This window comes from Camelus dromedarius, chromosome 9 (assembly GCF_036321535.1).
Source record: "Camelus dromedarius isolate mCamDro1 chromosome 9, mCamDro1.pat, whole genome shotgun sequence".
In the NCBI taxonomy this organism is placed as follows: Eukaryota; Metazoa; Chordata; class Mammalia; order Artiodactyla; family Camelidae; genus Camelus; species Camelus dromedarius.
The window spans coordinates 3504503-3530682 of NC_087444.1; the positions used below are offsets into that span (position 1 = coordinate 3504503).

At 51.3% G+C, this 26180-nt stretch overlaps 1 protein-coding gene across 1 annotated transcript in view; it reads right to left on the reverse strand.

Annotated features, from left to right (window-relative positions):
* Positions 1–26180, reverse strand: part of ABCA4 (ATP binding cassette subfamily A member 4) — a 117852-nt gene that overhangs the window by 1087 nt on the left and 90585 nt on the right. The window contains exons 33-49 of the mRNA XM_031457627.2: positions 25049–25154; positions 24850–24924; positions 24426–24595; positions 22606–22783; positions 18849–18964; positions 17657–17804; positions 14715–14838; positions 14228–14357; positions 11823–11943; positions 11360–11422; positions 10233–10339; positions 8039–8180; positions 5324–5458; positions 4461–4564; positions 4291–4383; positions 2336–2585; positions 1038–1124 (exon numbers count right to left, since the gene is read on the reverse strand). Coding sequence (XP_031313487.2) covers positions 1038–1124; positions 2336–2585; positions 4291–4383; positions 4461–4564; positions 5324–5458; positions 8039–8180; positions 10233–10339; positions 11360–11422; positions 11823–11943; positions 14228–14357; positions 14715–14838; positions 17657–17804; positions 18849–18964; positions 22606–22783; positions 24426–24595; positions 24850–24924; positions 25049–25154 — 2149 coding nt within the window. The remainder of the gene's footprint in view (positions 1–1037; positions 1125–2335; positions 2586–4290; positions 4384–4460; positions 4565–5323; positions 5459–8038; positions 8181–10232; positions 10340–11359; positions 11423–11822; positions 11944–14227; positions 14358–14714; positions 14839–17656; positions 17805–18848; positions 18965–22605; positions 22784–24425; positions 24596–24849; positions 24925–25048; positions 25155–26180) is intronic.

Below are 26180 nucleotides of genomic sequence, written 5' to 3' on the forward strand. Positions count from 1 at the left end.
CAAGTGGCTTTCAAAGAATAATTTTCTACGGGTGTAAACAGCAAGTACAAGATACATAATTGAGAAAGAGTGGCTGCAAAATCTCAGCAGAACTGCCTTTCCCCAGACAGGTGTCTTTCCTTAGGCATTTCTGGGCGAAGCCAGCCTTGCCGAGTAGCATTAGGTCTCCATTACCCAAGAGAAAGGGGAAAATTCATCACACGCGCTGCCTTGGAAAGGACTGTTTCAATCATCACCTCACTTGGCTTTTCTGAGAACGTTATGGGAAATCAGGCTTCGCATGTCTTTTCTTACTGGGAAAATGCTGTGGTTTTCTCTGACTTACAGATAAGTCAGGAGAGAACGGCTCAGTTAATCTGACCCTTCAACGTCCCAGGCTTAATCCGAGGCACCTGGGTCCTGGTGCCTCCTCCACCACTTTATCCAGCTCTCTCACTCCTTCTCTCCTGCTGGGGAACTGGGTGAGTGTGCTCCTTACCAGGGCCTCAGGCATCCATCCTGAATTATCACAGCTTGTGACAGACCTTCTAGTGTTTCTTCCTTCATCATCTTGATATTTTTATAAAGAACACAGAGCCCTCTCCCTAACCAGACAACCGTCCTTGATCTAACCAAATGCGTCCACCATTGACAGGAGTGCCAGTTAATTTCTTTCCTTTGAAACTCAAGCCTACAAGCAGACATGTACGTCAAGTAGCCCGACAACCAGAACATTTTAATATTCTCTCCTATCTTCCCTCCTTATTTCCAAAATCCAAGTTTTTTTTTTTTCCACTATAAGCAAAAAACATGTGGGAAAAGTTCTTTTCAAAAATGCTCTCCCATACCACCTAAAGATTTCCTGATTATCAAAGGAACCCACACAAGTACAGATGGAAAAGCCCTTCAGCACAGAAGGGGTGAGGCGTGGGGAGGTGTGGGGCCCGGGGATGGGTGGGGCTCTCTGCAGGAGGCAAGTCTGGGCCCAGAGGACAGGCTGGGTCCCTGTGCTGAGGATCTGCCTCAAGCAGTGGACTGGGAAGGGGTGGCAGGGGTACCTTGGATTGTCGTCTGGCTCCCGCAGCTCGAGGGTGCAAAGGGAGGTCATGAATTTCAGTCTGCTGTTTAGCAAAGTTCACAAATACCTGGAAGCAAGAAAAGGACAAGAGTAGGTAGACGTTTCCAGAAAAGGGCACCCTCCACCCACCCACTTTGTTTCCTATTTTCCTCAGTTAAGGTACAGCCCTGGCTGAGCAGCTCACGTCCTGCCTGGGGCTTGGGGCTTTTCCTCCCAGTTGTGAACTAAGCCGAGCGCCTGCCTGCAGGAGGATTCGCAGGTAAGCAGGCATGGCGGATTCTCAGGAGCAGTGTCCCCCTCAACCTCTAAAGGAGTAACAAAAAAAGTCCCAGCCCCCCAAAGCAGAAGTTGATCTCTTTTCCGTTCTTCCCTCAGTGTGCGGTGTGGCTGACCCCTGTCCTGCCTCCACCCACTTACACTAACCAGAGGGTGCTGGGCAGCCCACTCCTCAAAGGGCAAGCGGAGATGTTTATTTAAGGATGTTTATTTAAAAAACAAACAAGTGAAAAATAAAGGCCCAGTAAATCCCAGAAACAACTCAAATGTCCCTACGGATGAACGGATACACAAAACGTGGTAAATACATACAGCTGAGTATTATTCAGCCTTAGGAAGGAAGGGTATGCTGACACATGCTCCTACACGAATGAACCTTGGGGACATTAAGTTAATGGAAATAAGCTGGACACAAGAGGGCACGTACTGGATGACACACCTGTATAAGGTACGTGGAGGAGTCAACAGAGAGTGGAACAGTGGTTACCAGTGGCTGGGGGAGTGGTTATGGGGAGCTATTGTTTGATGGACACAGTTTCAGTTTGGGAAGGTGAAAAATTTCTGGAGATGGAGAGGGATGATGGTTGCACAGCAATGTGAATATACTTAATGCCACTGAAGTGTAATGCCACTTAAAAATGTTATACACGTATTTTGTCACAAGAAAAAAGTGATCACGTGGAAAAACCTGACACATGGCACACATATTGATCAAAAAATCACTGAATTGTACACTTTAAATGGGTGCATTCTAGTGTATTTAAATTAAACATCTGTAAGGTTGATTTGAAAAGGAGATGGTCCCCTTTGGCCACCACCACAAACCAGGGGAAATATTGAAATATTGTTCCTGACATTCTGAGTTTTGCCCTAACGGACAGAGTGACTAGAGTGTTGGCCCTTGGGCACGTCCTGCCTCGCGGTCTGTGGATTCCCGCTGGGCGCTGGGCCTTTGCATGCCCCACTCTGTGCGCTCTGCACGGGGTGCCCTGGCCGCCTTGCCTGGTCCAGCGTGGTCTGCGTGACCGAGTACTCCTCGATGAGCAGGCTGTCCTTGTGGGAGATGAGCAGCCGGAAGATCCTGGCCAGGGAGGAGGAGGAGACCTGGAACTGAAGCATGTTGTAGTGCCGCTCCCTCTGCACGCTGCCGGGGAAGCTGCCCTGGAAGAACCGCTCCACGGGGCCCAGGTCAGGGAGCACGTCATCCTTCGGGCACTTGACCTTCATTGTGACGATGTAGCCGTCTCCAAACCTGGGGGCGCATGCGGCGGCGTGCGACAGGCCTGTTAGCAGGAGGGTCTCAGGCAATCCCCAAACGAGGAGCAGACTCATCAGAAATATTGGGTGTGAAAGGCCCAAACTACAGACCTTGTGCGCATGTTCAAAACTAGGATTTTAAAAAAAGCCGCGATGGCTCCTGGGAAAGTGGTGTGATACTAGTTTTTAGGGGAGTAAATGTCTGTGTGGTGACGTGGGGCACCAGCCCTGCGTCCCAGCTTTCTCTGTCCACCTCCCGGAGGCGTGGGTGCTCCCCACCCCCTGCCCTCTAACGTGCTTGCTGAAGTCAAAGGGGGCTGAGCCCTGTGCGGAGACCACAGGCTGCCCGGGACGGTGTGTGGGGCTGGTGCCTACTCAGAGGGGAAGACTGTCTGGCCCTGAAGGAACTGGCCGGGGGAGCAAAGGCTTGGAAAGGTGGCACTTCCCCAGGGAAGCTTCCAGAACAAATGGGGCTGCCGGGCCAGGGCCTTTGCTAGTTCCCTCCTCCTTCTCCAGGTCGCCTGCACGTGGATGGAGAGCGGTCCCCCAGGGCGCGGGGCACGGCCAGTCAGCCTCCCCGCAGGCTCAGACAGGGTGTGCTCACTGCAGCGCTGCCCCGTGACCCCGGGGTGTTCTCCCCTCAACAAAATGCCTTTGCCTTTCAGCCCCGGGGAACTGTCCGCCACACGGGAACACTCCCTCCCTCCCGCTCTCCCCTGGGGACATGTGGAGTGAGCACGGAAAGGAGTAGGCGCATCCATGTGGACGCTGGGAGTGGCTGACACGGGCCTGGTGACCGCACACGCTCAGCGCCCCTAAGTATCTGCGCGGTGTCCGAGCTGTGGTTGCTCAGAAAGTCATGGGTCAAATGCCCAAATGGAGCTAGTTCACTAGAGCTTTCTCTCAATCATCTGTCTGCTTATTGTGTGCTGTGCAAGATGGCCCCCTGGGGACATGGAGATGAGGCGCTTACGCGCTCTTCCTCTCGCCACCTGGCACCATGGCTTTTCTGTGCTGGGCCCTCGAAAAGTGTTGATAAGTAAACGAGGGCTAACTGTAAGTCCACCCTTCCTAGTTTGTAAAGCATATCAGAGTGCAGGGGAGCATGGCAGCTTATCAAAGTCTTATCATAAGCGATGGTCTGCTTCAGTACACACTGTCATTAATAATGCACTATTCACAGCAGTGTACACTGCACAGGGGCAGGATAACCCTGCTGGAGATGACTGGCTGGCACTGCTGGTTTATCATATAGCACACGGCCTCAAACTCAAAAGCATACGGCATGCCAGAAAGGAACCCTCATGACTCAGGCTGTTTGGTCTCCGGATCATTCCTACATTGGTTGCAGACTCTTATTAATAGGTCATAAGTTCTGGATCTGATGGGATCTGGGATAGTGAGGCAGTGGTGGTGACCCTCCTTCATCCCAGCTGGGCTCTGCATTTGCCCCGATGAGAAGCCCAAATGGGAGAGTCGGTGAGCCTTCAACCACAGGCAGTTAGCCTAGCAGAGAAGAGTTTCACTGCTCAGCAGCTTTCTCCATCTGCTGCTGCAGAATGAGGCCCAGACACCACCTGCCTCTGCCCGTGGGATGAGGGGGCAGCAGGACCCTCCACATGTCAGCAGAGAGCACATGGCCTGGTTGACTACCCTCCTCTCCCCAGCAGGTAACAGGAAACCTCCCACCAAGTCCTTACTTGTACTTGAGGTGCTGAATGGTGCCCAGACACTGAAAGGCGCCCTTCACCATGATGGCCAGCCGGGTGCACAGGGCCTCGCACTCTTCCATGCTGGGGGCAGGGGAGAGCAGGTGAGGACCGGATTCCATGGCCCGCCTGCTCCACCCCGGCCCCTGGGGACCTCTTGCCTGTGGGAAGTGAGGACCACGGCTCTCCCTTCTCTGATGATGCTCATGATGGTGTTCCACAGCATGCGGCGTGCCTGGGGGTCCATGCCTGTGGTGGGCTCGTCCTGTGTGGGGGCACAGAGGACAGGGACTCGGGCTGGGAGCCAGTCTCTCCTGGTTTCTGCACCCTCCTTGGCTGACTCCCTCTGAGCAGCTCTGCTCTCTGGCAGACAGTTCACAAAGTCACTCCCCCGTGGGCAAGACCCAGGGAAGCCAGCACAGGGTGTGGAGGCAGGAGTGAACCAGGAGAGTGAAGAAACCTCAGGCACACCTCTAGACTGGCTTCAGCCCATGGGTGGGGTAAGGCTGATTAACGCAACGAGGGAATTATCTTAAAAAAAGAGAAAAGAATTCAATACATATGTTTGCAAGGAGGCAGGAAGAGAACTCAGGTGACTTTTCAGGGTCCCTCCAAGTCCTGCAACCTATGCCTTCATAAACCCCAGACTGCATGGGCATGGGGGCCTCGGTTCGGTCCAACTCTGGCGAGAACCACATGAACATCTGCTCCAGTCCAATTAGGGTCCTCAACAGGCCTCCTCAGGCAATGGTAACTTCTGACCAGACACGGACTTTCTGCAGAGGGGCTGAACTTCCCTGCTGCGAGCCTGCAGCCCCACAAGAACTCAGAGCGAGACTGTGTTGTGACTCTAGTCCCACCCAAGAGCTGTGAACAAAACTCTGGGCTAATCAGCTCAAAATGAGCAGTATAGGGAACATCCCGGACAAAAGCAGACTGCTGGACTCCCCAGATCTGCTGACCCAACCACGGAGATGCAGCACTTGGCGCTTGCAAGCCCCTGGGTGGTCTCGGTGGCCCTCACCAGCAGCACCAGCGGTGGGCAGCCTATCAGCGCAATGGCCGTGGAGAGTTTCCGCTTATTGCCTCCGCTGTAGGTGCCTGCCAGGCGGTCCGCGTAGAGGGACAGGCCCAGGCTCTGAATACTCCAGTCTGTCACCTGGGGAAACGAAAGAAACCTCATCTGGGGGGGAAAAACCAAGCAAACACCCTAACCTCCACCAGTTCAAACTCTTGGGCTCCCAGGAGGACAGACCCCGCTGGGCTGAAACAGAACCGCCTGCTGCCGCGTGGGGCGGCTCGTGGCCTCCAAGGGCGAGACGTCTCCTTTCCCCTCTGGGCCTTAGATCCCAGTGTGGTTTGGTCAGCTCCGTACCCCTTGGGCGCATCCCCCTGAGAAATGGCCTTTCGGCTTACAAAAGCAGGAGAATGCTTCTCTCCCAGTGTCCTGTGACTAGGAGTGGGAGAGGAAGAGTCTTAGCGTCTGTCTGAGAAGATGGTGGGTCCCAGCCCTGTTGACTCCACCCCTCATCAGGGTCACACTGTAGTCTTGTGCACACCTCTAATGTACACTGACAGAGCACCCACCACGAGCCGAGCACGGTGCTGGGCACTGGGGAATAATGGTGAACACAGCCATTGCTGCTGTACCGGCAGATCGGGGGGCAGTGACAGACAGTTAGACACAGAATAACGACAGATTGTAACAGCGCTCAAAGAGAACCCCAAAGTAAACCATGACAGAGAGCACCCCGTGTGAGCATGTGTTCGTGTGCACGCACGTGCTCAGAAGCAAAAGAGGGAAGTTTCTGGAGACAAGCCCACCAGGCGCCTGCCTTCTGCGCTTGTGCCCGCACCTGGAATGCTCTTCCCCTAGACATCCACACGGCTCACTCCGCTCTTCACTCAGAGGCCGCCCTGCCTAAAAGTGCAGACCCCACCCCAACAATTCTTTCCTGCTTTATTTTCTCCCCAAGGACTTTTTATTCTCAAATGTACTGTGTATCTTCTTTATCTTTTTATTGTCTGTCCCTCCCACTAGAATTTAAGCTCCATTTCTCACCCTTTATTTAGAATACTTTCCAACCTACAGAATCGTGTAAGAATAAGAACAGTACAAAGAACGTTCTCTATTTTTCTCTCTCCTTCTCTACACACACACACACACACACACAATTTTTTCAGACCCATTCGAGGGCAGGCTATACATGATGGCCCTTCACTCCTAAGTCCTTCAGTGTCTGTTTCCTGAGAACAGGGACCCTGTCTCCCACAAGCACAGCACGGTTGTCACTGGCAGTAAGGCTAGCGCTGCTGCAGGGTTCTCTCGTGGAGCTTACCGCCTTCCGCAGCCTCCTTCTGTCCATCCGCCCAGGGGTGCCCTTCACAGCGCCATTTTCCCTCCAGCACAAGCTGCGGTCTGGTGTCCATCACTCAGCCACACTGTGTCCACTCAGCTTCCTGGGATCAGGAACCCCTCCCTACCCTTCCTCTGCCATTCTGTCTTTTATGATCTTTATAATTTTGAAGAATATGACCCCTCTATATTTCTTAATAGAATGTTCCTGTAGAGCTTGTCCAATGTTTCCTCACAAGATTCAGGCTGTGCGTCCCAATCAGAATATTACCAGGTGAAGCTGTGTCCTTCTCAGGGGGTCACATCCGAGCATGTGCCCCTCAGAGCTGGTGGTAGTTTCGGTCCCTCAGCTGAGGTACTGTCTGACTCCTCCCCTGTTCCCCCCACAGCCCATCAGCAGTCTGCGGGAGACACTTTCACACCATACAAATATCTTGCTTTTCATGCAAAATTTTCCCAGGACTGAAGACACACAGTCAAATTCTGCTGCCTCAGTTATTTGCATTAGTTCTTTCCTCCCATCTGTCTGACTTACATTCGTTTGAAATAAAGTCAGATCACCTTGCTTTGTTTGCTTTCTGTGTCAGGATTTTCTGTCTTCACTTCTACCTCTTTCCCATTCTTACCGATTTAGTTTTGTGTTTTGAATATGTAGAACGTTAACATGCTTCCAGAAGTTTCAACTAAACCAAAAATATCCCGAGAGAAGCGTTACCCCTTCCACTTCCCTTTCACCTCATTTCCCTCTTGCTGATCATCGCAGTCAGTCGTCCAGCTTATCCTTCCTGCATTTCTGTTTGTGAAGGTAAACGGGCATATTTATGCTTTCTTGCTTTTCTTTCTTACATTAAATAGTAGCATTCTACATGTGCTCCTTTGTACTTTGCTTTTTTCACTTAACAATATCTCCTAGAAATAACTCTGTATCAGTTCAGAGATTTTTATTGTTTTTGTTTTTTTAATAACTGCATAAGACTTTATTGTATATATTTACCATCAGTTATTCAGCCACTTTCCTATGCCTGAACATTTAGCTAATTTCCACTATTTTGTGACTAAAATGCAGTGAGTAACCTTGTGCATATGCATTTTGTGCTGTGGGAGCTGTGCCTTCAGGGTAAACACCCAGAAGTGGGACTGTTGGATCAAAGGGTGAATGCAGATGTCAGTTTTGTTAGCTACGAGGGCAGGAATTTTTTCTTCTGTTTTGTTCACCCCCATTTTCTAGAACAGTACTTAGCACATAGCAGACACTCAATAAGCATTTGCTAAGTGAATGAATGGACAGTGTGCTCGAGCTTTCCCATCTCTAAATACATGCACGCTCATGAAGCAGGTTCATGGTTTACCAAACTCGAGTGGCCACAACAAACCATGTTTTACCCTCTTGATTTCCTCTGCTGGCACGCCTCGAAGCCGGGCATAGAGGTAGAGATGTTCTCGCCCTGTAAGCAGGTCATCAACTGCATCAAACTGAGGACAGTAGCCCATACTTCGATGGACGTCAGAAATATTGGTTAAAATACTGCAAGAAGAAAAAGCAGTTAGCAAGTTTCCCTCGCAAAGGGGGCGACCAGAGATCTGGGGCTGGAGGACTTTCTGTCAGTATGATAAGAAAGCGGCCTCTTCTCTCCTCCCATTGCGCTTCAGAAATGTGCACATTTAGGAATCAAAGCAAGGGTCCTTTGGTTAGACACTGATAAACTCCAGGAATTCTGAGTTTTAAGTCCAGTCAGATTCTCCCAAGTTTCCCCATCCAGGATAAATTGAATACCTGTGACCCAAAGTCAGATATGTTTTTGGATTGGATTACAAATGAGTTTAAAAACAAAGAGAAGATTAAATTTAAGAAAATCACAAGTGGTTTTTGATTCCTTCAAACATTTAGGAAGCAGCTAGAGAAGATGTGTGCTTCCCAACTGAAGTAAACTTCTCCATTTGGATTTATTGGCAGAGATACAGTCAATGAAAGAGGAACCAGTCAGATCACCACCCAGAGCAAGAGGCCGGCAGGAGAGATGAAGAGGTGAAGTGAACTGAGTTCTATCAACTCCCTTTGACCAATGTATTTTCCCCCACTAGAAATACATTGCCTTGATGAAAAAATAAACTGTCCATAGACTGGTCTAATTTCTTTCCCCCTTCCCTTACAGCTTAGGGCCTATAAATAAAGGATGGATGCAATCGGATGGGACAGAGAGAGGTCATGCATTTCCCCACCATGACAAAAAATACTAGGTAGGTGGGTACAGCTGGGCCAATTAAAACCACCCAGGGAAGCAAGGTGGGTGCTTCACCAAATTTACAGGAGCTTTCCCACCAGAGAACCCCAATTCCATGTCTTAAACCTATAGTCTCTTTCTAGCTTCTATCTTATTTTACTTTCTGGGCATCTGACCATGTCTCCCTTGGACTACAGCTTGATGTCTTGTGGTAAATGCTATTACATCCTCCTGCCCTTCACTCCCTGGCCTCTCCCCTTTTGTTACCATCATGAAGTCATTTGCTTGGTTGCAGATTAAGCTGGATCTGCAGATGAGATGGACTCAGCCATGGCCTGGCTCCACTTCTGCTGTTCCTTTTGCTCTAGACCCAACAGGGATGGCTGGGGAAAGCTGGAGAACCAAATTCATCCTGTCTGAGCCAGTAAGGCATGCTCAGGGCTCCCCCAGCATCGGGCCCCAGTGAGCATCGGGCCACATTGAGGATGGCTTTCAGGTGAGGAAAGGAGACCCCGGTCAAGCAGGTGCTGGTTAGACGTCAGCAGTGCCTAACTGCACTTATAAACCAGGGCAGAGAGCTCCTCTGGGCACATCTAATGTGTGTGTGAGCTCTGCTGGTCAAGGAGCAGCCTGGAAAGAGGCAAAAAAGTGCCAGTTCACGTTCTTCGTCCGATCACATTGACAACCAGTCCGTTGCCATGTTCCCTATTACAGAGAGCAGTAGGCAGCCTCCCGGAATCCAGGGGCACATGCCAGCTTTCCCTGTATAAAGAAACTCTGGCTTGCTAAGTCAAGCTTCAGCACAGAAATAGCCAGGGCAGATTAAGGCCCCGAAGGCCCCCGAACCAGCCCCCACCTAGAAACTCAACCCGGTAAAAGGATGCTTCATGACAGGGGTTCTTAATGGGGCCGCGGGGCCAGCAGGGCCATAGATGTGCTTCAGGGCTCAGTAAATTCCCCAAAACTGTTTTCAAAAATGTATGGAGGGAGGTAATGGGAAACAATGGTGCATTTCTGTAGGAAGAAGGTGCATGTATTCATCAGATGCTCAAACGGTTAGATGCTTATGATCCACAAAAGATTAAGAACCACTGATTTGGTGCTTCCCAGAACGTCCCAAGAATTCACACTAACAGAGGAGTCTCTCAACCACAGTCAATTCAACTTCCAGAGAGTCCATGTCTTAGATTTTTTGACCATGTTTGCTGAGAGGTCCATGCCTCTGCACAGGTCTTTCAGGCTCTCAGAGTCACCCTCAGACACAGGGACTGAGGCCCACCCTTCCTGTGGTGGGACAGGGACATGGCTCAGGACCCGGGAGAGACACCCTGAGACAGGATGAGTAGGACACTCACCTCTTGCCTGCTACCGTGGCATCACCTGAGGTCACCGTGGTGTCTCCAGTGAGCATCTTGAATGTGGTTGTTTTGCCAGCTCCGTTCACTCCCAGGAGGCCGAAGCACTGAAGGACAACACACAGAATTGGCCTTGCCCTGGCGCCCGGGGGGTCCGGGCGTCCTGACCCCGGGCCAGGGTGGGGGTAAGAGGAGGTGCTTTAGCCCTGTGCTGCCTTGACAGAGGCCGCTAGCTGTGCTTGGCGTGAGGTAGCAGAATACGCCGCTCTGGCGTAGGGATGATTTTGAGCTGAAGGCAAATGAGAAGATGTAAGAATAGCTCTCTGCCCTGCCCTCATTTGCCTAAAAGCAGGACATCAATTTACAAGGTGTTCCCCTCCCCTCTACCAGGATGGACAAAAGTTCACCTCTGGAGACAACTTTAGATTCTGATCAGCCTGGAAATGCACCAGGGGAATCTGCACAGCAAACTTTACTAAATAGCCTTTATCTACCTTCAGCTTCCCACATGCTTGTCTTCCGACAGTTTGCCACCTAGAAACTGTAAGGTCCTTTCCTTTGCCTTGTAGCTTCTCTAAAAACGTATGGTTCCTTTGCTAAGACGCGATTTAAGCCCAAGTTCTAACCATGGCCTTGGATCAGCCATCTCCCCTGCGTGTGTGCGACACACATGCTGACAAACTTCTCTCTGTTTTCCTCTTGTTAATCTGTCTCTTGGAAGTCCAGTTTACAGAGCCCTGCCTGGGAACCCAAGAGGGTAGTAAGGAGCAGTTTTCCTCCTGGACGGCTACCGAGCGCCAGAGATGTACCTACATGTGCCGCGAGGAAAACACACGCTGGACTTTAAGACAGAACCATAACAAGAAAGAATGTAAAGCATCTAATAAAAATTGTTTTATTTGAATTACATGCTCAAATGATAGCACTTCAGGTATACTGGACAAAATTGATGATTAACATGAATTTCACCTGTCCTTACTTTGCTCACGTGGCTACCAGAAGATTAAAGTGACCTCTGGTGGCTTGCGTTTTATTTCTACTGGACAGCTCACTGGAGAGGAGATGAGAGATGGGCACAGGAGCTGATTTTCTGAGGCCCTTGCGTGTGTGGTATACAGAGTACCCACCTCCCCAGGGCGGACTCCCACACACAGCCTGTCCACTGCTGGGCTGGAGGCGCCGGAATAAACCTGCAAGATCCAGAGGAGGTGGATTGAGGGCAGAAAGAGGGTTAGAGCGAGGAGGGTAAGAGTGAGGGAGGGTCTAGGCGAAGGGTACATGCTGATGCGGGGGTGCACAGAGGTGCTGTGAGCGCTGAGGGGCCTCGAAGCTGACCCCCCATGCAGAAGTGGAACGCAGGAAGGCTGCAGTGCTTTGTGGCAGTGCCCAAGATGAATACTAGGGAAAATCCATTGAATGTTCTTGGAAGACAAGTTGTAACACAGACATGGCAACCCCACATAAAATTAGGGAAAGGAATTCCTTGCATAAGCCTATTGCTTATTCTATAGGAGGCAAAAATTACAACGTTGTGCCATCTCTGGTCCGACCGGCACCTCCAAACCACCACGCCGGCACCTGCTCCCTTACCTTTGTTAGTTCATTCAGCCTTAAGATATCAGTTTTATTTCCTCCACTAGTAACTCTTTGTCTTTCTTCAGCCACATCATCATCTTCATCTATGATGGGCTCCTTCGCGGGCTGGGTGGTCCTGGGGGAAGGAGCGCGGACAGAGTGGGCTTGTGGACGGCGTCCTCGGCCCTGTCCTTTTCATCTTCCCTTCTTCCCATCCCCTCGCTTCTGCCCCAGCCTGGCCTTCCATCCCCTAAAGGCTGGAGCTCGCAAAAGGACTGCCCGCAGGAGAGCCGTCAGGCAGTAGGCAGACAGGGCAAGACCTTGGGTCGAGAGTCAGCCCTGGGCACATCACTGAACCTCTCTAAACCTCACCTCCTTTAACCATAAGATAGGGAGGGGGTAAGAGTGTCTACCTCACAGGATTGCGGTGAAGATGAAACTGGCTCAGTGTCCTACACAGAGTCAGCACTCAAGGCCTGGTGGCTGGCATGTTATAAACCCTCCATCTATGGTGAACCCTCAGTGAATGACAGCTACGAGCGACCAAGCCTCCTCCTCCTTCAAGTCCAGCAGGTTATCTGATGACCCCAACCACAGTTCTCCGCCCGCTGTAGGTTTAAGCCCTAACTCTTCAGCTGCAATCCCAGGGCCCTGCAGTCAGGCCCCACCTGCCCTTCTCACATGCTCCCCTACTTACCTCTTGAACTAAACCCTCTGCCAACCATTTGACCTACCTGTGGCCTCCCAGCCCCTGCCAGCCCTTCCCAGCTCCCAGTCTCTGCAGGCGTTTCCAATGGCTCAGTGTTCTTGTCCTGCTGCCCTGCCAAGTAGAATCCTCCCCACCCTTGAAAACACAGCGTCTTCTCTAAAACCCTCTCTGACCTACAGTCTTTCCATCCTCTCTCATTGGCTGTATGCAGTTCATGACTAAGCCTTGTCTAACAACCTTCCTGCTATCTATCTGATCAGCGTATTCACTCCTTCTCCTAATGCCCCCACTTCTTTCCAGGCTACCACTGTCTCTTGCCTGGGTGCCAAATGGCCTGCCTGGTTTCTGCTTCTAGTCCTGGCAGATCATGTCACTCCCCTGATTAAAACACCCCAACAGCTTTCTGCTGCCCTCAGGCTTAAATTCTAAGTCCTCACCAAGATGAGGAGCATTTCACCACCTGGCTCTGCCTTCCTCTCCAGGCTCAACTCTCATACCCCTCACCCTCTCCTTTCACAGCCACGCTGAACTCCCCACATGCAGGCACGTCCTTTACCAAGAGACCCCCTTCTTCCTCCCACCCCTTCCTCTCTTTGCCTGATTCGCTCTCAGTGAGGGCATGGCTGTGAGCTTCCTGAAGCAGGACATTGTGGAACGCTTCTCTGGTCCTTGTTCCAACCTAATGTGGCAGGACTCACTCAATTGTGTGACATCGGAGTTTGGAGTTAATGAGTCAGTTTTAGTGAATAGCTCCCCCCACCCTCTGCAGCCAAAGCTGCGGGGGAGCCACGGACAACAGCCCCTTACACTGCCTCCCGCTCTACAGCCACTTTCCCGTCCTGTCGTTTCATTCAAGTGTGTTGACAACCATTACCTCATTCAATCCACACAACCCTGTGAGGAGGGAGTGAGATCCATTTCCAATAACTCAATTCCCTGTGGATCAAAACCTAAAGACAAGTCCTTGGAACCTGTATTTACATGTGACCACGTGCAGCCTGAGAGGATGAGACGGTGAGAAACAAACATTGTCCAAGAAAGCTTCTTCTCAGTGCCCAGTGATTTGCAATTCAGTAAAGGTTAGCCTGAATTGCAAAGATGCTGCCTTCTGCAAACCTGAGCGCCCGCGGGAGAATGAGGGAGGGCCTGGGGCAAGAGCCTGGGAAAGAAGGGCACGGCTGGGCTGGATCAGGGTTGGCAGGCATCTCCCTTCCTGCCCAACCAGCGGGGCAGGATCACTGCCCCATCCCCTCCACACTGCACCTGGCTGCCTTCCCTCGGACATCACCCCCATATGACTCCCTTCCTCCCCTGCCCTAACCCCACTCTCAAATCTCTAATTAGCAAAGGGGCCTGTTTTTCCTATTTTCTCATGAATGCATAGATCTCTTTCCTAGTACTTTGGGTACCAATTAACCGTTATCTTTTGCAATGCTATGATTTAATTATGAGTATTTGTTTAATTAATATGAGTATCTGTTAATTAAATGAGTGGGATTAAATATTAGAGATTGTACTTAGCATTGTCTTTTAAACACTCTGAAGTTTAAATTCTTCACAAAGTTTAACGTGCCTATTTTAATGTGTCTCTACTTGTGTTATTCAGAATAGTCCAGGCTTTGAGAGTGTAAAACACATCATGGAGTGGGGCTCATAAGAAAAGAGATGACCACATGGATGGACACAAGGAGGTGGCAGCGGCTGAACGTACCATGGGCTGAAGAAGAATTGGTGCTGGATGAGGAGGGTCAGGAGGAAGTACACCACCCCTTCTGCTGCCATGGCAACCAGGTTCTTCCCAATCAGGTCCCACTGGAACGGATTTGAAGAGTGCTCCTCACCTAGGGACGGAGGCCACCGGAAGTGGACAAGAATTAAGTCCACGTAGCTGCTCCAGCTTTTCCTAAAGACCTAGTTACAGCACTCGGCCCAGCTGGACCAAGCCTTGTGCAAGAGATTAAGTCAGAGCCAAACCCAACTCTCATCTTGGCTCCTCAAGTCAGAGCAGAGAGCAGGAGCCTGACCTTGACCCCTCCGGGTCTCCTCAGCCACAAAAGCAGAGGCACCTCGACCCCTCCTAGTGTCAGGAAAATCCCAGACCAGCCAGGTGCCCCAGCCCCAGTCCAGGCTGCAGGTCCATCACAGGAACTCCCCCTGCAGCCCTCCCGGCCTCAGAGGGCCACGTGGCTGCTACCCACCAAACCGGGCATAGACGTCTGTCACAGCCTGGCTCAGTGCCAGGTCAATGAGGCCCCGGCCCAGGCAGAAGTGGGGGAATATAATGAGCAGCTTCCTCAGCATGGCATTGAACCAGAGCAGCGTCTGAAATACAGAAAAGCAGGGCAGTCAGTAACGGGGGCCAAGCCTGTCCCCTCCTGAGCGGGGTGGGGCCTGGGTGCCCTCATGGGCAGGACCGGGGCGGTTGGGGGGGAAGGCCTGCAGCCAGAGGGGCCCCAGCAGCCAGACCGCCACCGGAGGGATTTGTCAGGCAGATAGGAGGTTTTGGAGCACTCACAGGAGGTGCCTCTGGCCAGGCAGCCTGCTTGAGGAGCTCCCACTGCAGACTGACTTTGACATTACACAGCAGCCCTCCAAGGCCTTAGTTATGAGAAGACCCAGTGGCTGCCCGGAGTGCGGGCTGAGCTCTCTCTTCTCTGGTACAGCCACGAGCCGCCACTGGGGCTGAGGCTCCTTCACCGGTTCTGTCCCAGCCCAGCTTGTACCAGAGGGGAGAGGGGCCCTGAGCCTCTCCCAGCTCTGCTTCTCAGCTCCCACGGGGCAGCGATGGCTGTCTGCGACTGTCACCAGCCGAAAGGACGGCCTCTGTACTGAGCCGGAGGGCCTCGTTTTCAGGCGGCAGACTGGGCTGGTTGTTCTGTCCTCAGGTGTCAGCGGCAGGAAGCGGAGCCTCCGATGGGGAGGGGCTGACCCACTTACCTGGTCCCTCGCTGCCGCACAGCCTCCTGCACGTGACCTCTTCTCTCTCTGCCCCTCCCCACATCCCGTACCCACCCCTCCGGGAAGGCACGATGCTCTCTTGTCTCTAGGCCTTTGCACTTGCAGGTTCTATTAGCCACAGCAACTAGCAGGAAAGAACGCTTTCCCGCCTCCTGCTCTCTGGCAGACGCCTGCCCTTCTTTAGAAAGCTAGCTCAAACAACCCCTTCTCTCACAAGCCTTTCCGGATTCCCGCCGTACAGCAGCCAGTCCCTTCTTCCAGGACTTACCACACTGCCATGGTTAACTCGCTTTCTCACCTGCCTATTTTCTCCACTAGTCAGAGGTCCCCAGAGGACAGGACTGGGCCCAAATCATTCTGGCGTCCTACCTGAACACCTCGCACATTGACGAGCCCGTACGAGGCCCTTCATTATTTACTCAATGGGCTGATAAAATTCTGCTTATTCCAGGCGAGGCTGAAATTAAACTCCTCTCCTAAGATTCTCCTGACCCTCTCAGTCCAGCTCTTCTGGCCCACTTGGGTCTGCAGGGTTTCATCTGCCTCGCTCCTTTGACGTTCTGCCACACGCTGTCTTGCGGGACGTCATGCCCCGTGGCTTATGCCAGTTCCTAACTCGGCGTGCAGGCCACTTCCTGACTGGGGGCAGGACGAGTGGCCACAGCTGTTTATGTCGGCGCATCCATCACGTGGTGTTCACCGTGGATGCCTCTTGACTGAGCAGACACAGCAGCTCTGGGACCCGGGGAGCCTCCTGTGGGATGTGGGAATTCTCACAGCATCTTTCTAGTCCGTAGTTCACCTGGAAGCAACCAACTTTTATGCAGGGCAGGAGGTGCCCTCAGTAGTTGTTGGCGAAGTGAGTGCAGCCCGCAGGAGGAAGGATGTTTTGAGCTGCTTTAAGCTTACTATTTAATTATTCTGAAGTAACACACTCTCTTAAGACTTGATGGGCTGTGAGCCTGTGACAAAAACGGCTATGAAAAGCAGCATTATCAGTCTGCCGGGCTGCTCTGGACATCAGTGGGAGCTGTGGTCGCACCCACCTCCCTTCTGGGGTCTGACTGTGACGTGGTACATTTTTTATTAGTCATGGGACAGATGGGGTTTTGCTTCTTGCTTAGTGGCCACAGAAAGCCCGACAAGGTCTGGGAAAGAGTTGCTGTCAGGAGGCTGTGGGACTGGGGGGGGTGGGGGTCCTCCCAGCAGGGCCCAGAAGCAGGAGTGGGGACAGGGGCCACAGAATGGCAGTGCAGACGCTCTGGCTGGTGCCCAGGACTTACCGACGGAGGGAAAGGCTGGAGAGGCGCTGGAGAGGGGCTGGGGACACAGGCTCACGGGAGAGGTTACCAACCCTGGGGACTGTTCCCAGGACAGCCATGCCGGGGGTTTGGACGCAGCGGGCTGGAAGATGGAGTGTGGGGCAGGACAGCCCTGTAGCCACTGCCACTGTTTTTAGGATTCATTCTGGCCAGCTCTTTCTGGGCAAGGAGAGGCCTGGGGGGTGTGGATGGGACAACTGGACTTCATAGCTTATAAAAATGAATCATTCAGCATTATAAATTCCTAACCCTAACCTCAGGGTAAATTTTCATGTGGAATAGTATATGTTACTCTGTTACAATATGTGTAGGAAACTGGGAGAGAGAATATACGTATCTTTGCGCACGTGTCTCTGGAATACATAAGAAACTCAAACGAAAGTTTGCTTCTGGAGAAGGGAAGCGGGCAAGTGGGAAACAGGAGTAGAAAGGAGACTTTTCATTGCATGCCTTTCTGTTCTTTTTAAATTTCAAAATCACATGATGATTACGTGTGTGTATGTGTGTGTGTGTGTGTGTTTGTATAAAACTTAACACTCAAAAGTCCCCAAGGAAATTTTCTTAAAGGAGTAAGAAGGTCTAAAAGCTTAGGATTATGAAAGGTCATTTATAACTTGCAGCATGAGCCCAGGAAACCATGACACTCAGAGCACACAAATGAACAAGGAGCTTAAAGAAAAAAAAGAAAGAAAGAAAGAAAAGAAGGAGGGAAGGGAAGGAGGGAGAAAGGAGAGGGGGAAGCAACATTCATTTATACGAAGACTGTCCAGACATGGTGCGTGTCCCTCGCTCTGCTTGACCATCGCATCCTCTCCTGTGTCCTAATAATCAAACAAAGAAGCCAAGGAAGTCACGCTTACCTGGTTGTTCTCAAATAATTCCAAGATGAAGGTGATGGCGCTGCTGTTGATGCCGATGAACAGGTTAGCACAGGATAGGGCCACGTAAGCTGTGCTGGGGACATCGAACAGGAAGGACGCTGGGTACATCATGGGGATGACGGCCCACCTGTGTGAAATGACACAACTCAGCGGCCGGAGCTCAAGTTTCCATTCCACCTGCTGTGCCCCTAGACACAGTGCGCTCCCCTCACACAGGGAGTGGTATGTGTGGACTGGCAAGAGTGCCAGGGGGACCAGGAGGATACTCCATCTCTTGGTCTTTGTTCCTCATCTGTGAATGGAGACAGCGGTGCCTTCCCTGACCACCTCACGGAGGTTTGGGAGGAGCAAATGGGATGGTAGCTGTGAACGTGCTTTGTAAATTATAAAGCCTTATCCAGCACGCAGGAGCACTGTCCACCCTGCTTCGTGCTCTGGCCAGATCAGCAAAGGTCCCAACAGCTTCATCTTTACACTTCGCTGGAGCTGACATGTCACAGTCACGCTGGCTCCTGAATCCTGAATTCACCCACTTTCAAGAGAGGTGAATGGAGACCATGCTCTGGCAAGACTCCACTGCCCCCTACAGGAAGGGCCAAGTATCATGACCTCCATTTTACGGATGAGGAAACTGAGGCCCAGGTGGGGTGAATTACTTGTCCACGGTTACACATACAGCAATTGGTGGGACTGGATGTAAGTTGCATGCTTTACTCTATAATTCTACTGGATTTAATTCCTGTGTTAGCTTCTGGCTCTGACCCAGGAGCAGCTCTTCAGCTGTAGTCTTCTATGTGCAAATAACTCTTGGCCGGGACAGATGGAAACACTGAGATGGACAGACTGGCCACAATGAGTCAGACTCAGAGCTTGGTGAGGAACTGGGGAGTGATGGATTCCCACACTTCCACCAGGTCACAGTTTAAGTGGAAGAAGATGAATATTCAGGCCATGTGGGGAGTCTCCACTGTCCCTGAGGGAACTGGGCTGCGGGAATACCTTTGTGTGTGGAATCAGAACAGAAACCAGATGGACTCCTGGCCAGCACCCGCAGACCCTGCCGGGTGCTAGAAGCCCAGCTCACCTCTGGAAGCCTGGTTTTCCGCCAGAAGGGCAGGCCCCTCTCTGGCTCCCCTTTGGGCAGCATTAGCTGCTGGCTCACAGGACTCACCCGTACAGCATGAGCAGGGCCACAAGGGCTGGAAGGCTGTCTGGAGAGGTGTAGGCTTTCTTCTGGAACCCGATGAAGATGCCCACCACCAGAGCCGCGCTCACGGAGTAATTCATCTGGAGGGGAGAGGAGGGGAGCACGCACCTCACCTCTCGGACCTCTGCTTCCTATTCTGGAAAACGAGGGTGGGGCCAGGCCCCTCCAGCACGCATGGTTTGGGGTTCTGATTCTATTTGTCTGAGCAGTTCTTGGCTAGCAAGCATGTGTTAAGCTGTCCTTAGTCCTCCTACCCCACCCTACCCCCACCTCCCTCCACTGGGACCCTCCAGGCTGTATCTTTTGAAAGAATGAATTATAAAACTCCACTTGATCTCCCCTTCTCTCTCTCTGATTGGTCACAAATCCTCCTGACTCTACTTTCTAAGCAACGTCTCCAGAATTCAGAAAAGCATGCAGCCCTTGGCCTCACAAAGGCCAAACAGTTGATGCCCTTTCATCACTTCTCTTCCTACACGATCCAGACCTGAAGCCGCCAGGACAGACGGGGGAGGAGGGCAGCCTCGTGTGGGCGGAGGAGAGCCACACGCTCCCAAGCAGGCTGAGAGCCTGAGGAGCGGGAGGGGGCATGCGTGCCGACGGACTGGTGTGGGGTGTTGGGGCCCCAGTCAGGTCAGGAGGGTGTCCCTCTGGGGGGTCAGAGCCCAAGCGGAACGAGGAGGGCCTCACGTGGAGCGGAGGGTCCATGCAGGGGAGGGGATGAGGGCGAGATGGGGGACTTACTATATACAGGTGATTGCTCAGGTAGGTAAGTGAGTCAGGGACAGTAGAAGCCAGTTTCTCACTTTTGGAGAAGGGAGTTACAGATATGGAAAGACAGAAAACCAGAATGAGTCAGTGTTACTGGGTTGGAACTAGTGGTTTTAGTGAATGTCTTGTTCAGTGTGTAGACAGACAGAGAAGTATCGGTTAAATGTGTGTGTCCACGTATATGCATGCGTATCTCACCTAGTTCTCTGAGAAGTCCTGGGACCACTTATACCCAGTGGCAGTGACCATATCTAACACCTAGATCTTGGTTTTTGAGGGACATTTTCCACTGGAAGGGACCAGAGCTCCTTGGGGAGATGGCTGATTCCAGGGTGGAGCTGTGGGGAGGTGCAGGATGAGCCCGGGACATCTCGCTGTGCTGGAGAACACGGAGGGGCTCAAGAAGTGTGGGGCACAAGTCAAGAGGACACAGAAGCCAGCGTGAAGGGGCTCCCACTGGCAAAACGGGATAACTTGAGCACCAAAAAAGTAAGAACGGCATCAGACTGCAATCTGTTGATTAACCCAGAAACCATGACTCCATACAGGCATAAATAAATAAATAAATAAATGAATAAATGGAAAGTTTGATAACAAACAGGGTATTTACATAGCTTCAAAGTACTGCTCCCCCAAATCTTATTAACTCTAAGGGGAACAGAGTAACCTTACAGTGGAGAAGCTCAGCAGATAGCGTCTTAATCAAGTGACCAAGGTGAGCATCACCAGTAACAGGATGAACTGAAACCGGAAGCTACCTGACAGGAGACAGTGAGACCAGAGCGTCCTTTCATGAAGCTGCTGCCAGGGCTTAAAGCTAAGGAACCTCAGGCAAAACCCGATTAAGGGACAGTCTGCAAAATAACTGGCCTGTGGTCTTCAAAAGTGTCAAGGTCATGAGTGTCAAGGAAAGACTGAGAAACCATTCCAGGCTGAAGAAGACCGAAGAGACGGGACAACGAAGTGCAACGCGCAACTCTTGAGTTGGAGCCTTTTCTATAAGAGGCCTTGTTGGGGCAAGTGACGAAGCCTGAGTGGGTCTGGGCATTAGATGGAGGTGACGTGTCAGTGCCAGCTCCCTGATGCTGACAGTTGTGCTGTGATCGTAGGGGTGTGTCCTCATTTGCAGGGGGTGCACACTGGAGGTGCTGGTGTGTGTGTGTGTGTGTGGGCATGTGCGTGTGTATGTCTATGAAGGGGCACTTGTTAGGAAGTTACTCTCAAATGGCTCACAAAAAAGGTTTTGAACTGTATTTCTAATGTTTCTGTAAGTTTGTGATTGTTTCAAAATTTAAAAGAAAAACAGGTGACATAAAAAAAAGAACTCAAAACATCATATATGTGCTGAGGGAATGATATAAACAATAAAGGTTTGTTCATTTATTCAACAATGACCCCTAGGGATATGTTATCTTTCTGTCACTGGGTTACGAGGGTGCTAAGCTCCAACTGTATAGGTGTTAGGGTTTAGATTCCAGGCCAGCCTTAAAATTCTGGAGCATCAGGAAGCCTGCTGGCATCATGTTCACTGTCTCCTAACTCTTCAATAGAATGCCAGGTGTCTACTTTGCTAGCATCACCCCCACCACACACACCCTTAAATAGAATTCTCACTGCCCTCTGTCCATCAGTTTCTCCTTAGGCTCAGAGACCTCTGTCTTTAGCTAGGCACACGCATGGGTCAGCCTCTAATCTAAATACTATTGCTTGTTTTTTGAAAAAAAAGTAGAATGCAAAATCCAGCACTTTAATAGCTTTTCAGTGCCGGTGAGCCAAGCCCCTCTTGTGCTTAGAGCACAGGGCCAGCGGGGTGACTGCCAGCAATGTTCTTGTCCAGCGCGAGGCTTATTGGCTCTGACCTCCTCCTGCGTGTTCATAAGTGTTACCTCGTAGACAGAGGAGAGAGGGAAATTCGTTGTTGCTAATGATTTCTGGTTTTGTTAAGTGATGGCTGCTTGGTAAGTTGAGTAAGATTAAAGAAATCATGCCTTCATGAACCCTAGTATTTGCCATCATTATGAAAAACCTTAGTGGAGAAGGTTGTCTGTGTTGGTCTCCATCGTGATTGGTCTTTTCATCACATGAAGTGGAGACTCACGTTAGTCTTAGAATGTTGAGATAAAACAAAACGTCGTTTCCCAAGACGTCCAGCGTAGCCTGGAGTTGGTGTCATAATGACCCCTGCTCCACTGTTAACGAGGCCACTGCTGTCAATTCAGTTTGACCCTGTGACCTGTCACAAGGTAACCCGCCCTGGCCCCTCTCTCCCCCGCCAGTCCAGGTTGTGAGAGGTGATAGTCTGCTGTTGACTTGATGAGTAATTTTTCCCTCGTGTTCCTTACAGTGGTAGCTAATCTGATAGAGTGAAGACCTGGTTACTGTGGGAAAGCAAAATAAGGCCACCGGACAGGGCTGCCAGATTTAGCAAATAGAAGTATAGGAAGCCCTGTTAAATTTGAATTTCAGGTAAACAACCAGTACATTTTTTTAGTGTCAGTTTGCGATATTTGGGGGTGGGTAGGATAGACTTATATTAAAAATTAGTCATTATTTGATCTGAAACTTAGATTTAACTGGGTGCTCTATATTTATCTGGCAACTCTACCATGGGGGCGGGCGGTGTCCCATTTTTACCCCTTTAAGGGTGGGGCAAAATTTAAGAGGAGGGAGCAGAGTGAAGGACCTCTCGCTGTTACTGCTTCAGCTCCAGATTATTCCCCGGAAGGCCAGCCTCCTGCCAGCAGCGCAGAGCTTACTTGGTGGGTCAGAAGGCCCCTGTGCAGGCGTGCAGAGCCCCCACTCAGCAGCCGCTAAGCTGAGCCCCGCATCTTCCTCCACGGTGGGCGCTTGGCACAGCACCTTCCAGCAGCCCAGGCTGTACGAGAGCCCCACAAAGGCCCGCCCTCCTCAGCCCACGGAGGTGAGGGAGATGCCGTGATGTGGCACTTACGATGTCCCAGAGGAAGTTGGTCAGCCAGTAGGTGGTGGGGCTCACTCCACTGATAAACTGGAGGTGCCTGGCTTTGTTCACTCTCTCCTGGATCAAATAAAGGACAAAGCTGGCGGGGACGAAGGACATGGCAAAAATCACGCAGATGGCCACCACGGCATCCACCGACGTGGTCAGGCTGCAGAAGGAAGGAGACGCAGAGAGAGAGGTGAAGGAGGGGCAGGAGGAGGACAAAGCCAGGTTCTGGGAAGGCATCTCCACACCCAGGTGACGGCCTCCAGGAGCCCCTTCCCCAGCCTGAGGTTCGCTGTCCCATTCAACTACCTAAATCAAACTGCGTCAAGGTTAAGTGGATATTGGTGGGTTTCCTGTTCCAGGTTATCAAATATGTTTAATATGAAGATGTGGATAAAATTTATTTTTATTACATTTTATAGTTATTTATCAATTGTGCATAGAAAGGGATTTTTATATTAATCTCAAACAGTACAATGCTCTTATTCAAATAACTTGTCTATGGATACCCTTGAATGTTTTATGTAGACAGCCATATGGACTTGGAAAAGAAATAAAATTTTAAGAGAAGCAAATTATCTTGTTAAATCATGTATTCAAGAAACACATCATAATGTAGGGAAATGTTACCTTATAATGTAAGTTTGAATGAAAAGGCTGGTTATACAGGAGTTCGGCTCTATTCACTCTTTCCTGGATTGGATGGAAAGCATCTGGCTAAGGCGGCAAGTGTGGGCCGAAATCCAGCCCGGACTTCACACCCAGGCCGTGGCGCCTGGTGTGGGACAGTGCCCGCCTCCAGAGAGGAGCACCTTTCACCGAGTCCCAGGGGCAAAGACACCTTATGTGCTAGTCACTGCCCTCTTAAAACCACAGATAGCCTGACCCACACACGCAGTAAGATTGGCACAAACGACTGGAAGGAAAACCCGAAAACATTTAGAGAAAATACCCTAAACCGTGTCTGGTTATAGGTAATAAGTTCTTAAAACTCTATTCTGTGTACTTTAATGAACACGTACTCTCTCACATGTTACTTTTATACTCACAGAAGGCTCCTATTTCATACTCAAGAGGCTTAACAGGAGGTGTAGAAATTTGGGCTGAGTGAGGATTAACACAGGACAGACTGCTCTTCCTCAGTCTAGGGCCTGAGAGGGCGTTGCGAGGAAGGCCCCACAGGCCCAGAGCCCCAGTTTACCCTGACGCTGGGCATGTTCGGGGCCAGGGGTCAGGGCACTCCGAGTATATGTACCAGGATGGGAAAGGGGCCCCTCACAGCCTTTCAGATGGAGTTTGTGTTAACAAAGGCATTCCCATCAAACGCAGGCTTTGAACAGAGCAAATATCCTACAAACTGCACAGAGTGATGCTTTCACTGCCCGAAGCCAAGCCTAGGCTTGAGGAAGGTGAGGATCTGTCAACAGCTCCAAAGCCTGACCGTCAGAGGGAAATTACCAGGAGTCTAAGATCATTATTGCTGGGAAATAAAAGATTTACCGAACTTCCCAGTTCCCGGCAGTCATTTTGCATACTGGAAAGGAGAATGCTTGTGTAAGCTCCAGGAGCAACGTGTCATCAGGAGCCAAAAGGGAACGGAACCAAATGGATGCTTGCTTTCCAAATACATCCGAGCAGAAACAATGGCCAAGCAGTTTGGTGCGCGAAGTCTTAACGCTCGTGTGTGCCTGATGAAGCAAGCCTGCCAACCCGCCCAGCAGCTCGCGTTAGTGGGAATGCTCCCGGGGCGCTCAGAGCGGAGGAGGTGACAAGAATGCTGTGGGGCTGGGGCCGCGGTGGCTTACACTGTGATCTCTGAGAGCTGCTCCTTGGTCAGGTTCAGGGGCTGGCTTATGACAGTGATGCCATACTCCTCGGGGTTCCTGTCCGCGGGCAGGCTGGCCCGGAGGACGGCGTTGTGGGCCACGTTGAGGAAGCTGACCAGGGCATGCCAGCCTTTGTTGTTAAACCACACCTAGAGGGCGGAGACAGGGCTGTGTCAGCCTCTGCCACCCCCTGGGGGACTCTGCCCTAACGGCGCTGTTTAAAGAAAAAATGAGCCGCAGGAAAAAGAATGTGAGAAGGCGGAAGGTTTTGGCAGCTGGGAGACGTTCCAGGCCAGATTTCAACAGGAGGAGGGACAGAATCTAATTAAGTTGGGAACATAAAAATAGAAAAACCAGCTCATGTGAGTTTTCAGCTCTAGGGCAGGTTCTGCAGGGCTAGTACCTTAATGTTGTCTTCGGTTTCTAGATGTTTAAGGAATGCAGACATTTCTTTAGAGGCCTCTCTGGTGACAGGGCCCTAGAAAATCATAATAAGCAAGCAAGAGGGTTTTTTCCCCCTCCCTTTAGCACCCGGGATCATTTCTATTTCATGATAACTGGCACAGTGGAAGTTCTACCGAATCTCCAGTCTGTTTACGTACCCCGCTCACATTCATTAACTGGCCAAGGTCACTTAGAAATCCAACAAGTGCTTCCGCAGTGATGGGGAGACCCGGGAGCTTTCCTCCGACGGAAATTCCTCCGTACCTGACAAGGGAACAAGCAGCACTCAGACCTGTGCCATGAACTGTGTGCGGGGCCTCAAGGCTGCCGAGCTCAGTTCTGCAGGGAGTCGTGTGCTTTGCAGGGGTTATTTGGGCTATCCAGCAACATGGCTCTACCTTACAGACCAACTTCAAGAGAGATACTTTATTTATTATTGCTTTTTTTTTTTTATTTTGTGGGGAGGAGGTAATTAGGCTTATTTTTAGAGGAGGTACTGGGGACTGAACCCAGGACCTCGTGCGTGCTAAACGTGTGCTCTACCACTTGAGCTGTACCCTCCCCCACAAACCAACTTTTACCAGCTTCCTCATCGCCTCCAGGGGTAGTCCTGACCCCTTCTGAGCTTGGTGTCTGCCCACCTCTCCAGCTCCACTCCTCCTCAAGCCTCCCCTAGAGGGGCCCCCTCCAGCCATGACCAGTCACTTCTGGCGCCCCCAGGGGTCCAGGCTGCCTCCAAGCCTGCCTTCGCAGGGCTGCTAGCTTCCCCAGGTGCCTTTCCCGCTCATCTGTCCTATGCCATTTTCTCTTTGAAGTCTTCCCTGACTCTCCCCAACCCTTACCAGTGATTCCTTTTCTGTGCCCTTCTGTGCTTTGCAGGTGTTCCTGGTGTGCTGGGCCCACCACCACCAAGTCCGGCCCAGTCCGGCCGTGCCCGTCGGTGCCTCTCACCACCCCCACCTTGACTCCTGCTCTGGTCTTGAAGTGGGATCCCAGCCTCGGGTCTCTCCTGCTCTAACCCATCTTCCTCGCTGCTCTGGAAATTTCCAGGGGTGGTACTCAAACCCTGTGGGCATGTCACTCCCTGGATTAAAACCCTTCCATGGCAGCATAAAAGCCAAACTCCTCGACAAGCAAAATTAATTTGCTGGGTGGGCAAGGCAGAGGAGGACAACTTCACTTCTCAGGGACTCACCTTGTTCCCCCCATCTTTCTGCTTCAGCTAAGGCCCCCTCCCGTCCCTCCAGGGAGCGATTCAGATTGGATTTCACTAGCATGGTCTAGAATCTG